General features: G+C 36.6%; 1 protein-coding gene across 2 annotated transcripts in view; it reads right to left on the reverse strand.

Annotated features, from left to right (window-relative positions):
• Nucleotides 1-360: 360 nt before the first annotated feature.
• Nucleotides 361-15735, reverse strand: part of LOC147625751 (pathogenesis-related protein 1A/1B-like) — a 30609-nt gene continuing 15234 nt past the window's right edge. Inside the window, exons 1-2 of one of the 2 annotated variants that reach the window (XM_086817303.1) lie at nt 1207-1367; nt 361-1062 (exon numbers count right to left, since the gene is read on the reverse strand). In XM_086817303.1, coding sequence (XP_086673429.1) covers nt 587-1062; nt 1207-1264 — 534 coding nt within the window. In that variant the 5' untranslated portion in view covers nt 1265-1367 and the 3' untranslated portion in view covers nt 361-586. Of the gene's footprint in view, nt 1063-1206; nt 1368-15735 lie in introns of those variants that run through there. The other variant, XM_086817304.1, reaches the window with a different exon arrangement.

Here is a 15735-nt window from a genome sequence, read left to right on the forward strand (position 1 = left end):
TGTGATTTGTTCGTAGTAGGGAAGATGAATGACTTCAATGTTGGTCCTTCTTCTAGCCTATGCTAAGAGTGACATCGTTGATGCTCCACCAAGTGAGCCGCAAAGACAGTGATCTTCACACCTTTAAACTTTCATTAAATAACCTTTAATCTCATACATGTTATGGACCTACCCACCAATTTCAGCTTGAATTTGTAAACGAGGATGTAATCGCAAATAAGTCCATCTAGTCCTACTCCGAGTAGTCCATGCATCCTTTTGGATGGGCACACAGAATTATCAAACCATCTAACAAGATATCAGATCATGCAATTATCAATTTAAAAGGCACAACCATAATAGCTGATCATAAGATCTCCATAGTATATAACTCTGTAGGAGCTTTAATATGAGCTTAGACATTATAAGGTTATTATAGGTGATCAACTTGAGTAAGATTAGAGCATCCTAAAATATGTTTGGAAGTTACAACCATGATAGCTCATCATAAAAGCTTTATTCTGCCTGCCTGCCCGAGTGGCCACCATGGACGCCACGTGTTATATATATATATATATATATATATATATGAGGCCCCTGCGGCGGCCTACTGGCACAAGTAGAGGTTGTAATCGGTAGAGCCATAAGCGCAAGTCTTCGTTGCGTCGGGAGATCCGTTGTAGTAGCCATTTGGGCAACTACTCGCAGTTGTGCCAGTACAGTCCACCGAAGCACAAGCGCCGTTTGTAGGAACCACGTCGAGAGCCACATTGAAGCCTGCCAAGACGGAGATATCATAGTAGTCCAGACTGCTGCTTCCGTCCACCGTGATCTCGAACTGCGAGACGCCGGACGGTGGACCAGTGTTGCATGCTTGGCCCGAGCAGCCCCCTACAATAGCCCAAACCGTCCCAGCTGACCAGCTCGGCGATGCATCTACAGTCCAGGTCTGCCCTGCCGCCAGCTCCAAGCACGCCCCGCCGACTCCGTTGTTGGGTACCCAATACTTGGCGCACATAGTTGAGCTGCACTGATTGTGGACATAGATCGTGGGGGTTGCATTCACCAGAACCCACCTTCCGCCTGCATGATGCAGATCATTCCATGTTTAAAAATACAAATAAAAATTAATTAGGCCTTTTAAATCTGACTAAGAAGCTGGGAATTAAGAATCTACTAGCGCCGAACGATATATTATTTAAATCCGCGGCGCGCCTTAGTAATTACCCGAGGCTACAAAAAGAATGAGCAGCAATACGGATGCTATTCCCATTTTGATAGCCATGATATTATTATTGTTCACACAATGTAGAGGAGAAGAGCTGATCAGAGCATATATTGTATAGCCGAACAGCCCCCCCGCTATTTATACACCTTATTTGCTGGAAAATAAAGTGGCCCGTGGGCACAGGTGTAATTTCAAGAAAAAATAGAACACAGTATAAAAATGGCACACGCGTGAAATGATTTGATTTTTCTCCCTGATCGCTTTATTACTCTTGTTTTTTTTGAAAGAGCTTGAAATATATATTAAAAAAGAAGTAGAAGACAAAAAAAAAGGGGTGTTAAATAAAGAAGCTTAACTTCAAATTACGCTACACGTTCCTCACTGCCGTAAGCGCTGAGAATTCCTTCGTTTATTCCACATTTCTTGGTCGACACGCTTCTACAATATATTTGGTTTTTCTTTAATTATATTTTAAATCAGCCAACGTTTTTCTTTTGCCGCCCACGTGGATCGTTTTTCTTTAATTATACTTGGACTTTGAAAATTCCAAAGAAACTCTAGAGCTTGATATTGAGGCGGTGATAAGAGTTTGAATTGGGCACAAATAACCTAGAGAGTTTGGACATTTGCATACCTTTTTGATGCCACATAAAATTCTCTCACTATCAATAGAAAGTAGAAGAATACTCAAATTTTTGAAATAAAGAGTTTCATAAACATGATCGAAAAAAACACAATCTTGGCCCATCCATCATGTGTATATAGAGCATTCTTAAAATTCTATATGTATCATTTCAATGCATGTACACCATCAAGACTCGAAAGGTGGTTGTTGGTATTTTTATTCACAATAATATTTTCTCATATAAAAAGAATATGTTACGGGCTTTGTCACTATAGTGCCGGGGCTATGCTTGTTTCCTCATATAAAAATAATACGTTACAGCCTTTCTAACTGTTACAGTAGGCAACAAGCTATGCTTGTTTTTACGAGAAAGGAAAACAGTGCACTCTATCGGAGTACCACGGTTTGCACTCATAATGGAGTATATACATAGGTTCTCAAGAGGGAGAGCTCATCAAAAAGATGTATAAATTGTCCCAAAAGTGACTTATACAGTCACTTGCTCCTAGGACTTTTCACACGTGGGCGACCCATAACACACACACACACACATTGTCACACAACAACTGATTGAAGTGCAAAACAACGTAGAGGAGGAGGAGAGAAGTTGATCAGAGCGTATTGTAGCCGAGGCACCCCCCGTTATTTATACACCTTATTAATGGTCCACATGCTATGCTAGAAAATAAAGTGGGGACAATCATAGTTTTAAAAAATTGAACACAGTAAAAAGGACACAAGCATTTAAAAAAAATCAATTCCACCTTTTTTGATCTCTTCTCTCTGAAATATATATATATATATATATATATTGAAATGATTTGATTTCTCATATTCTTTTCTCCGTGATCTATCACTTTATTACTTTTTTTTCTTTTAAAGAGCCTTAAAATTTGATGAAACGTAAAAAGGAAAACATTAGTGCTTTTCGCGTACAGAAAGACTAGGCAAGTTGCCAATTTGCTATAAACAGCTTAACCAAAAGCTTAAACATCTAGCTCAGCCTTGAAACTACACTAGTTCCAAAGTGTGCTTTTCCAGCTTCTTATCCTTTATCCAGGATGCCACCACTTTTTTCTTCTTCATCCGAATACGATCTTCCAGAGAATATTCAGCATTGGCGTCGCCACACGTCCATAAAATATTGTTCAGAAAGTTCAAGGTCTTCGATATTTGCAACCAATTTCTTCTTGGATTCTTTCAAGCTGTCCTGATCTGCACTTTCATGTGAAACTTCAGACTTGCCAAAAGATTGGATTGTTTCTTTTTTGAAAGACATGAAGATTCTTGAAAAATTAGATAGACCATAAATAACATGCTCTAATAGTATTCCATAGTCGTGTAGATTAGCGGGGAGCTTCTCCACAAGAAGAATTTCTTTCCACCATGAAAGGGCTTTTGGGTGAATTTGAGTGATACACTGCTGGAGAAATAGGCGTGCATCCTGAATTTTCCCATAAGTGAGAACGATGTGAGGGATGGATTCAATGTCACGCATGCACATCTTACACCGACCATTGCCTAAGCCAAACTTCAAAGCTCTACCATTATTCTAGAGGGCCTATGCAAAATGAGCCAAAGAAGACATCACATTTTTGGGGAGATAACTTTAGACCACCTATGCTCAAATCTAAATTCCCATTGATGGTTGTTCCATCTAATCAACCATCTCTTGTTGAGCACACAGACGAGCAACCATCTCTTGTTGAGCACACAGACGAGCAACCATCTCTTGTTGAGCACACAGACGAGCAATTCATCTCTGTAAAATGAGGAATAGGTAGCAAATTGTCATGACTTGACCAAGTGATGGCCCTAACTAAGAAGAGGCCTCTCAATTGAATATATTGAGATAACTCTCTATTCCAGAGAGAAACCCTGTTAAAACAGAGTGTCCAGATCATCTTCATTCAACATGAACATTTCCCTCAACTCTCTTCTAGACAGCCACTTCTGATGATTATACTCCCAAAGGTCACCCCACGTATGCATACACCCTTGTTCTATAGTTTGTAATAAGTAGTTGAAAATAGATCCTTCCCTATTTCATTCTAAAGCACTATCAATAGCCATATGGAATCAAAATGAAGTATGTAAGCTTTGAACTTCAAATTATTAGATGGGGTGATCCAATTTCTAAAATTGTTCCATACATTCCACAAATTCCTAACTAGTTCACTTCCCTTGGGTTTAATTGCAACCTTACTGACACAAAGGGTGAGAAAAGGTAAGTTCTTCCATCTAGGTAGCCCAACCACTGAAAAGAAAGAAGTAATATGGTGATGCAAAAGAATGGTCCAATCCTCATTAGCATGGGACAGGCTTCTAATGATCCACTTTGAACACATCCTATCTGCCAGCTCTTTTATATCAGGAATTCCAAGACCATCCTCTTTTTTATTTTTGGCAAAGTACATACCTTCCATGAGGCTTTAGGAACTTTGATGAAATCTACATCTCCACTCCACAAAAAGCTTCTGCACAAAGTATCCAAGGTCTTGATGTCAGCATTGGAACAGGAGAGGAAGTATATACAAGAAGGAATCAATATATGCTTTAAAACTAGAATTCTACATGCTATTTCCTTGCTAGTAACCTTTCCATCGGTCAATGTTTTCCTTGACTTTATTAAGCATCCATTTACAAGGTTGGTGAATGCTAACACCAAATCCCATGGGAATGCCCAATAGTCTGAAAATCCTTCCCATAGAGTTAATCTTACACCCCTGATCACACAGCCAAAGAGGGGGGTCTTTGATTAGAGTTTTCATCCCCATTTTTGTGTGATTTATTTTAGAACCAGAAGCAACACAAAAAAATTTCAAGCACTCCAAGAATGCCTTGATATATTGAAGGTCATTCCTAACCATACTATTAGTAATATTTGCAAACTGTTGAAGGCACATCTGCTACTTGCCCCCGATAAAGAAATGCCTTTAAGCCTGTTGAGCCTACAAAGAAGCATGATGAAATGGATGTGGATCCCAAGCTTGCATATTTTAATATCTTGTTGGTTGCAGTTTATAATAGCATAGAAGGCACCGAAGAAAGAGCAAGCGATGACCACATAAGGTTAGAGATTGTTGTGGATGGTTCTGATCTTCTTAATGGCACGGTTGGAAGTGATGGATTAGAGATCTCCATCATCAAGTTTGAGAAGAACAATGGACAGGGAAGGTTACAGAATGAGCTTGTAAATTGCTGGCGTGTTTGGTAGCTGGCATCGACATATCTTCTCAATAGTTTCTATAGCTAGATTGCACTGACTAGTCCACACCTATCCACTCCACTTAGGGTGTTCACATTATGGACCGTTTGTATATACTCTAGTATGTGTGTTAGTCACTTTATCTCTTTTGTAGACCTCTTTTGTGTGTGAATGTTATATGTACATTATGTGTGTTATGTTATATACACATTATGTGTGCATATACTAGGAGGCTAACCCACATTAGGCTTGTGAGCATGGGAGCATGGGAACAAGCTCTAGTGGAGCATGGGTTCGGACTAACCTTAAGGTTTAAGGTTAGGGTCAGGCATCCAAGGGTCACACATGAGAAATGGAAAGTCAAGAGTCACTTGAGGGCCCTCCTATATAATAGGGGCATGGGGCACACTCAAGGGAGCTTTGGAGGCTTGGAGGCTAGGAAGCTTGAGGTTTATGCTATGGTCTCTTGTGTAGAGATCCATATCTACTCTTCTACCATTTCACACTATAGCTACATGCTATTGGATTGGAGTTATACCTCTTGATGGTATGGGACATCAAGGTAGAGGTATGATGTATTTCATTTATGATTCATGTGTGCATCCCTTGGGCTCGGGGGTGGTTGGGTGGTTGAGTTTATGCCTAATTTATGCATGTTTTATGCATAACAATTATCTAGAGAGATCTTAGGGTTTTAACAGTGGTATCAGAGCAATCTCTATTTAATTATTGATTTTTTTTTTGTAAATTTTAATATTTACTAGTAAAATGTTATTTTTTGTTGATTTGTGTTGATGAATTGCACATGGATCATCGATATGGTGATTGGAACATGTGTAACTACAATTCAATGGACGAATCGACGTTGCGGGGGAATACCGTAAGTTAATGCTATTTTTCTCTATTTTTTATGGTTAAAATCGAGCATTAATGGAATTTTTTACAAAAATACCATAAAGTTTATGGTGGATATTTTTGTAGAATGGATTCCCTGAATTTCTAGACTTTTTAGAATTTTTTTCCTAATTTTTTAGGAATTTTTTGAGCATTTTTATGATTAAAAATGTATTTTTATACATTTTTACGAGTTTTTTCCGCGGGAATGCGATCAAATTTCTGTCAATTTGCTACTGAAATTCAGTAGGGGACAGCGTGTTGATGCATAAATTGCTCTCCCGTGGGCGTGGGGTCCTCTCCGCCTCTCAAATCTGATATTTCCTTCATTTTTCCATGAAATTTCTCTTAAAAAGGAAATTTTTAAATTAAACATTAATCATAATTAATGTTAATTATGATTAAGAGTTTAATTAAAAATCTTAATTAAGATTAAAATAATCTCCCTGTGGTTAATAGAGGAGAGATTGGAGGAGGAAGATGGATTTGGAGAGGAAAGGGAGGAGAGAGGGGAGAAGAGAGAGTCCCTCTCTCTCTCACTCTCATTCGCGCAGGCGACGGGAGGGGGGGGCTGCGCAGCCGCCAGCGAAAAATGTCCCCCCTTAAAAAATCAAATTCCAGTATATAAGCTAATAAAAGCTTAATTTTTATTTTTTTCATTTTTTTAAAAATGAGTTTTTTATTTTAAAATAGCTTTTTGATAATATTTTAGAAAAAAGCTTGAAAAAAGCCTGGAAAATACTGAAAAATATGGGATTTGAGGGAAAAAATCTCTGAAAATTTCTTCTCTGAATATTTTTGGCTTTTGATCTTCCGAAAAACCTTTGGCTTTCCATTTTCCCGAAACCTTTTGGCTTTCCGAATTCCGGAAAAACTTTTGACCTTCCGTATTCCGGAAACCTTTGACCTTTCACATTCTGATTTTTTTTTGTCTTTTCATTTTTCCAAAACTTTTGGCTTTCCGTATTCCAGGAAAACCGTTGGAATTCCGAAATTTTTTGACCGTTCGTATTCTAAATGCGTTCGGGGTAATTTAAAATTTTCAAAAAATTCTTGAAAATTAGACAAAGGTTATTTTAAATTTCAAAAAAATGTGGGGTTGGTGTTTGGCATGTGGTGTGTCCATTCGGATGCCCGTGACCATTCAAATTCCTTTAAAATTATATTTTTTGACCTAGAAAATTAGAAAAATCCATTAAAATTAAAAATTTTCATTGGATTTGAGAATTGTCGAGCGAAATTGAAAATTTCGTGAACGATGGGATTCTCAGGGAAAATTAGGAATATTCTAGATATTATATTTAGAAATCCTAAAAATTGGTATTTTTTTAAATATCAATGGTATTTTGGTAAATTTAATTGCTAAAAATTTTCTGGAAAAATATAGGTTTGGAATGCCATAAGATAGGTTTGGTGGACTTCAAAATTATTATATTTTGAGGCCCTATAAATTTGAAAAAATTAGAAAAATATCATGATAATTCTTTTTCTCGAGAATTTAATATTTTCGAGGGTTATTTAATGTTGAAGTACGTTTTCTCGTGCTGACATTAGATAGATGCGGGTTATTCGTATATTTTATTAATACGATTATACCTCGTATTAATAGATATTTATGTTTGGATTAATTCTAAACGATGTATTCATGATTTTTTACCATGATTTAGCCATTCTTTTTGGACATGTTCCTTAATTTCTTTTTATGGCTATAATTTACGTTCAAAGTGTGTTTCACCTTTGACACTTTTCCATGATAATTTATTTTACACTTTTTTAAGTGTGGTTTGTACTTAATTTCTTAAGCCTCTATCATGGGTTAGCTGATCGGTTTGTTTTGGTGGATTTTATTGGATGTTTTCCAAGTTTTATATGGACTCATCAGGTTCTGCCTAGATCACTTGTGTCTAGGGATTTCTTATTGAGTGCTACACACATGTGTTTCACTTTCTTACTTTGAAGTTTTTTGAACAACATAACATTCATATACTCTGGATTGATGAGTTGGCCACCAATTTTAATGCTTCTTTTGGCATGATTTATGTCCATTAGATGGTATGCATTGATTTTTATGATCAACTATGGTATTTATGGATTGAAGGAGCTTCTATGCTTTTATCCATGGTTTTATAAGGATCTTTTGATCTTTTAAATAATTACATGTGCTTTGAAGGTAGCATTTGCCTTTGTTTTTTGCACATAATTTTGGACTATGTTCCTTGTACTCTTGTACATATTCCAACTCGGATACCTAGTTGCTTATGTATCTAGGTGAGTTATTTTTCTACCCTAACTTTATTATGTTTTGGGTAGTTATCATTAGAAAGGCGCCAATAATTCAATTTCTTTTCTAATGATGTACTCAAAAGGATTTATTCCTTGATGTAGTCTCAAGAAAGACAGGTTTAGTATCTGAAAGTCTGGATAAGGCCATCTTATTCCTTTTATACAGGATTTTATTCATATTTTTCTAGATGGCATACTAGAGAGTTTCAAATTGTTAAGGTATGTATGGGTGGTATCATGGTGGTATGGGACGCTAGTGATCCCTCACATATATTATCTTATGGGATAATTTGGGCTCAAGATTGTTGCTTTGCTTACATCACTTAGCATGTTGACCTCAACATTCAAAGACAATCTTATTTTCTAAATTCACTAGAAGTTATAGTGTGGGCATTCTTTAGATAAACATCTTTTATCTATAGCCTACATGTTATGATGATGGCAATCTCATCGGCATTTTCACTTGTTGAAATCTCTTTCTTTAGAATTCAAACAAGTTTATCTTGTTGTGTTCGGATAAGGAAATTTGGATTCTTCCTTTGTTGGCATTTCTTTCTTTAGTTCCGTACTTTAGGTGATTTACACAATCAACCTGATAGGTTTACGGATGGACATATGTGTCTCATCGAGACGTTGATGATTCTCTATGTTGATATGGATAACTCGAGGCGTTGATTATTCCATATGCAGATGTGGATATGTCGGGGCGCCGATGAATCCCTAGTTTCTGCTGTTATAATGCCATGTTTTCCTATATTATTCCGAATGGTTTACAACGAGGAAGTTACTTTGAATGTGAATTGTTCTGATCATCCGCAATAGTCTGATGGGCAAACAAAGTGTATGAATCAGATTATAGTGTATATGCTTTGTGCATATGTCTCTAGAAAATCATCATATTGGGAAATATCTTCTAATGATGGAATTTGCCTATAATAGTTCTAAATTTACGGCTATTATTTTTTAGTCCATGCATACCTTATGTATGGGTATTAACCCAGGGCACCTATTGATATCAGTCTTAAGGACATCGAGCTTGATGCATTGAGGGATTTCTTGCGAGATATGCAGGAAATTCTGACCGAAGCTCGGGATTCTATCAGGAGTGCTCATGATAGGGCACGGTTTTATGCTGATAGGGGACACTCATCTCGGTTTTTTGAACCAGAAGCGTTGGTTTATTTTAATGTTCCTCAAGATTCTCAGACTTTGTCAATGGAAAAATGCTCGAGTTTATCTCCTAGATATTGTGGTCCATTTCGAGTTATATATCGGATTGGCACGGTTGCGTATGAACTAAAACTACCTCCAATTGTTAGAGTTCATCCAGTCTTTCATATCGATAGATTGAAAGGGAAACTGGGAGGTGAGGATGACACAGTTACTCCTCAAGAACTCGTTGAAGTCGATGAATTATCCTATGTTCCACATAAACCTGATAAGGTACTTGAATTCAGGGAAAGGAAAATTTATAGTTGACTAATCCTTGAGGTTAAAATAAGGTGGAAAGATAAGGAAATTGAGAATTCGACTTGGGAGTCGGTTGAGATTATTCAGCGCAGTTCTCCTTCTTTTCATTGCAAGAGTGCAATGTTTTGAGAGAGGGGAAGTATGTTATATGTACATTATGTTTGTTATGTTATATACACATTATGTGTGCATATACTAGGAGGCTAACCCACATTAGGCTTGTGAGCATGGGAGCATGGGAACAAGCTCTAGTGGAGCATGGGTTAGGACTAACCTTAAGGTTTAAGGTTAGGGTCAGGCATCCAAGGGTCACACATGAGAAATAGAAAGTCAAGAGTCACTTGAGGGCCCTCCTATATAATAGGGGCATGGGGCACACTCAAGGGAGCTTTGGAGGCTTGGAGGCTAGGAAGCTTGAGGCTTATGCTATGGTCTCTTGTGTAGAGATCCATATCTACTCTTCTACCATTTCATACTATAGCTACATGCTATTGGATTGGAGTTATACCTCTTGATGGTATGGGACATCAAGGTAGAGGTATGATGTATTTCATTTATGATTCATGTGTGCATCCCTTGGGCTCGGGGGTGGTTGGGTGGTTGAGTTTATGCCTGATTTATGCATGTTTTATGCATAACAATTATCTAGAGAGATCTTAGGGTTTTAACAGTGAAGAAGAAGAAGAATTTTTAGCTTCTCACCTTACGTGTTCTTTTCTAGGGTTTGTGTGAGTGTGTGTGTGTGCTTTGCAAGAGCTCAAGCTCTCTTCTCTCCTACATCTTTTCATTCCTTAGTGTAATTTTCCAACTTCTATGATCAAGATAGGTTTATGCTCCGACAAACTAGATGGAGTTGAGAGCTTTCACTTGCATGTTGTTATATTCCAAAGAAATTGAGGTGTTAGCATAGCATCTATCTAGTCTGGCCTTTCTAATGTGATCACCACTTTTGCCATTGGACTAGGTGAATTCATGGCTACAATCTAAATCCGCCAAGTCATGCTGTCATTTGCAATCCATCCATGCTCTAAGGTCAATGTCTTTTCAAAGCAAGCCCCAAACCCAATGATGTATCTGTCCTTCAGCTCCTCCACCATATTGAAATCCCCTGCCAGTAGGTTGCATAGAGTGCCATAGTTCAACCACACCAGAAGCATACACCAAGATTATGTACCACTCAAATCCAGTGTTCATTTTAACGAACCCCCATCTATGCAAAGGGTCCCGTATATGTAGCCCAGGGTGGCTTTGGCCTTGGTGTGAATTCCTACCACAAATCTACCACTACCTTGTTAATGGGACAAAGCCTTCTTCCACCTTGAGTTCTTACAAACATATATAGTCAAGAGACATTGTTTCTCCAAAAAACCAATTCTTGATTACTGCAGCTCTATTTGGGTCAGTTAGCCCTTTAGTGTTGAATGATAAAATCTTGTTAAACATTATTTTCTATGGAATTTGGTGCCCTAGTGCCCTTTTCTTGAGGAGGGTATGCTCGTAGTACCTTTTTCAGGTGGGATGGGAGAAACAATATTCTCACCTAGTTTGGATATTCAACATTAAGAGGTAGGAAATTCTTGCAGAGCAGGAAAATGAGAGCCACACCCTGACACTAGTTTGGACTAGCTATTCCCTTTCTCATGGGAGCTATTAATGCCTGCCTCAGTGATTTCTTCAAGGGGCCCACCCAAAAGCTTTTCCTCTTTCAGCATAGGAAAAACTACTAGGGCCTCTTCTTGAATCCAAATTCTCATCTCGACAGAATTCTTGACGGGAAATTTTTTTGTCGATGAGAATTTGGATTCTCTCAACGAAATTTTCGACGAAGTTTTTTTCATCAATGGAATTTTTTCCATTGATAGAATTTTCGACATAAAAAATTCCATTGATTCTATTGAACGGAAAAAAATCCGTCAATGAAATTTCGACAGGTATCAACGGAAAAAATTTTGCCGATGAAATTTTGATGGGAAAAATTTCCATCAATGAAAATTTCAATCCATTGACGAAAATTTGGAATCCAAATTCTCATCAACAAATTCTTTTCTGAGTCGTCCAATAAAAGTAAAATTATTCTGGACCAAAATTTTTCTTTTTTCGGCCAAAAATTTCATTATCACGATACAAACGTTAGTTTGTCATAGGATTTTGGATTCCAGAATCCACTTCGTCAACAAAGTGGATTCTAGAATCCAAATCTTCATTAATTTTTCAAAACGACAACTATTATCATTTTCATGGTTCAAAATCTAACTGCTATTTATAAACTAAAAACTATATTTTGGCAAAGATTATAACTCAAAATCGAACTATTAAATCAAAATAAAGTAAAGTGATAAATTATAGTACTCAGTACTGTCTAAAATTTGACCATTTGAATCGTTGGATTTCTATCTAAATCTAGAGACATTTGTTTTCAATAGACCTTTCTATGGCCATGGAGTCCATATACCTACCTATCTTAATATCAAAATATGCTTAAATTCAACCATTGGATCAATTTTGTATACAAAGAAATTTTATTTTCTTAGACAAGAACTAGCCCGATGTAAGAGAGTTTCATTAAATTATATTGGGTGTAAAAGTAACATCAATTTTACCACCTATTAGTTTATACATAACACGCTAGATACAACATGTAGTCTAGAAATGTGTATTGGTACAAAACTTATCCATGCTAAGAGAAAGTATGATCTACAGATTCTTAAATAAAGTAAAAAAGGAAAAAAAAGTGTAATTCATCGACATGTGGATATGCTTAATTTTTATGATATAGAAATTCTTGTGTATGGATTTGAGTTAAAAAATTCTGGACATTTACGCTAGAAAATAATTGATATTTTTAAGAAAAAGGTCCAATGACTCTTCTAGTTTATTTGAAGAGTTTCTTCTCCTTTGCAATTATTTTTTGAAATTGGACATTTTTGGGTTTAGAGTAAAATGTAAGTAATGTTTTATGCATTTTTTTTCCACAAAAGTGGTTTTTTAAAAATGTTTGACATGAAAGTATATCGTTTGTATCCATAAATTTGAAAAAAGGTACATTTTTTGTTTTTTTTTCAAAAAATGGATTTAAGTGAATGCACAATTTTTTGAACATTTTTCATGACTCGCTGTTCTTCGTGATGAAGATGTCAGCCACCTAACACTCTGTGCTAACATATACTAGATCTACATCACCTGCTCTAGAACCTTCTCTCTCACAAAGTGATAGTGCACCTCAATGTGCTTTGTTCTAGCATGGTATACTGGGTTATTGGCTAGCTATATGCTACTCATGTTGTCATAATAAATGATAATTACCCTATCCATGGGCTCACCATATCACCAAGTAACTTCTGAAACCAAGCTATCTCACAAGCTGCCATAGCAACATCCATGTACTGTGCCTCTGTACTCAACAAGGCAATTGTTGTTGGCTACTTCTTACTACTCCAACTCATAACAGCACTCCCAAATGAGAATATAAAACCACTGGTAGATCTCCTGTCTATAACACTACCAGCCCAATCAGCATCTGTGTACCCATGTAGTTGTATCTCAATACCAACCTCATATAAAAGTCCATAATCAACAATGGAATTTATGTCCCTGAGAATCTGTCTAGCCGCATCCAAGTGTGTCTTCCTAGGAGCCTTCATAAATTGACTCACAAGTCCAACAGCATAACACAATTCAACAACATCACTTAAGTCTAGCCTAGTAATGCTCATGTAGATCAAACTACCCACTATGCGCCTGTATATATTGCAAGACCGTATTAGGTAAAGTGGGAAAAATCCCATTCCCACATTAAAAAATTTAATGCATTTAATCTAGAATGTACCTTTTTCAACCTATAAAATTTAAAATGGTTTGCTTTATCAAGTGATGCTAGATCGGACCTAGCTTGATCTTAGAAATAGAAAGGTTTCAAGATTTTTTAGATCCACCACTTGTACATTTTACAATTGAAGAGGATTTTTAGATCCACCACTTGGCCATTCTACAGTCCATAAGAACCCAAGATCAGATTCTACCATTTGGTCAATCTAGACCCCCAATTAAAAACAATGGTACAAGAGATTGTATATTGAGAGTCCCCTTAGAGTAGGATGCACTCTTCAATTTAAGACTTCATTTTGTAATGAACAAGACTAAATGAACAAGAATTTGAAAAATTGACATTCCTTATATACACAACCATTACAAATTAACATTATTAAGGATAGAAAGAGTCTCCTTGGAGTAAGATGCACTTTGTCAAAATTACGATTATAAGATTTTATTTTTATGAAGCTTATTCTACTAAAGAAATAATAAAACTTTTGCATTAACGACCAAAAGATAAAAGGATAAAAGGAGTCCCCTTAAAGTAGGATGCACTTTGTGGATGCATAAGAGGAGTCTCCTTAGACTAGGATGCATAAGAGGAGTCTCCTTAGACTAGGATGCACTCCATCTATGAATTTATTTATTGTGTTAAAAATTGTTCAATGCATTGCAAAGATACACAATTGAACAGTCTGCTCCCAAAGATGGCCAAATTACAAAGACCCTCTATATTTTGTTATAATAGAGACCATTTACAAAGACCATTTACATTCAATTATAAAAGGGAGTAACAAGATGTGCTAGTATCATGGGGGTGTAATTTTGATTTTAAGGGGTTCTAGCTCCACCACATGGTAGAGCTAGAATTTTGAGCTAGCTCTACCATGTGGAGCTACAACACATTGAGGAGGATTTAAAGATTTTTAGATCCACCACTTGGCCATTCTACAGTCCATAAGAAACCAAGATATACCATTTGATTGATCTAGACCCCCAATTACAAACATTGATACAAGAGATTGTATATTGAGAGTCCCCTTATAGTGTAGGATGCACCCTCCAATTTTAAAGCTTCATTGTAATGAACAAGACAAAATGAACAAGATTTTATAAATTGAGAATATACAATCGCTACAGATTAACATTATTAAAGATAGAAAGAGTCTCCTTGGAGTAGGATGCACTTTGTCAAAATTACGGTTAAAAGATTTCATTTTGATGAAGCTTATTCTACTAAAGAGTCCCCTTAAAGTATGATGCACTTTGTCAATAGATAAAAGGAGTCTCCTTAGAGTAGGATGCACTCCATCTACGACTCCATTATAATAAAACATTGTAAATGAAAATGAATTTATTTTTTTGTGTTAAAATATGTTCAATGCCTTGCAACACGCTCCCAAAGATGGCTAGATTACAAAGACCCTTTATATTTTATTATAATAGAGACCATTTACATTCAATTACAAAAGGGAGTAACAAAATGTGCTAGTGTCATGGGGGTGTATTGGTTGAATGAGGTATTTAGCTCTTTTTAAGCATGTTCATTTTGTGTACTCACAAGATCACACACTTAGATTATTCTCTCAATTATTATCTTGATTATCATCTTGATTGTTGAACACATTGTAGTAGCTATCATCGAGTTTCAATCGAGTTTCAATGTATTCTTGTTGTTGTACAAAACATGGAGACCCCAAAAAAATGAACTTTTTTGAAGAAAACTCGTGTAGTTATTTGTCTGAAATGGACAATGTAGCGAGATATTTGCCTTGTTGCTCATATTGAGGTGTCTAGCATGGCTAGAAGTCCAACGTCAATCACTTTCTCTCTTTACTTTAGATCTAGCACTTGTCTATTATAGAGCTGAAAAGGATTTCTTGATCCATGACTTATCCATTCTAGATCCAGTTCAACCACTTGGACATTATAGAGCTAGACTTCAGTGGATGCAAGCTCCACCAAACGGTAGATCTAGACTTAAAATTCTAGTCGTATTGTATGACTTCCATAGGTTTAGGTCTACCACACATGGATACTAGCTCCACCATGTGGTAAGGCCAAAATTCCATGAAGAGACCATGGCTACTACCTCCACCACATGGTGGAGCTAGAGCTCAATAAGATACCACATGGTGGAGCTAGCTAGCTCCATGAAATTATACAGCTAGACTTCAATGGATGGTAGCTCCACCACATGGTAGATATAGACATAGAATTCTAGCTCTACCATCCCAT

The sequence above is a fragment of the Cibotium barometz genome, chromosome 23 (genome assembly GCF_041138505.1).
Source record: "Cibotium barometz isolate CiBa-2024 chromosome 23, ASM4113850v1, whole genome shotgun sequence".
NCBI lineage: Eukaryota > Viridiplantae > Streptophyta > Polypodiopsida > Cyatheales > Cibotiaceae > Cibotium > Cibotium barometz.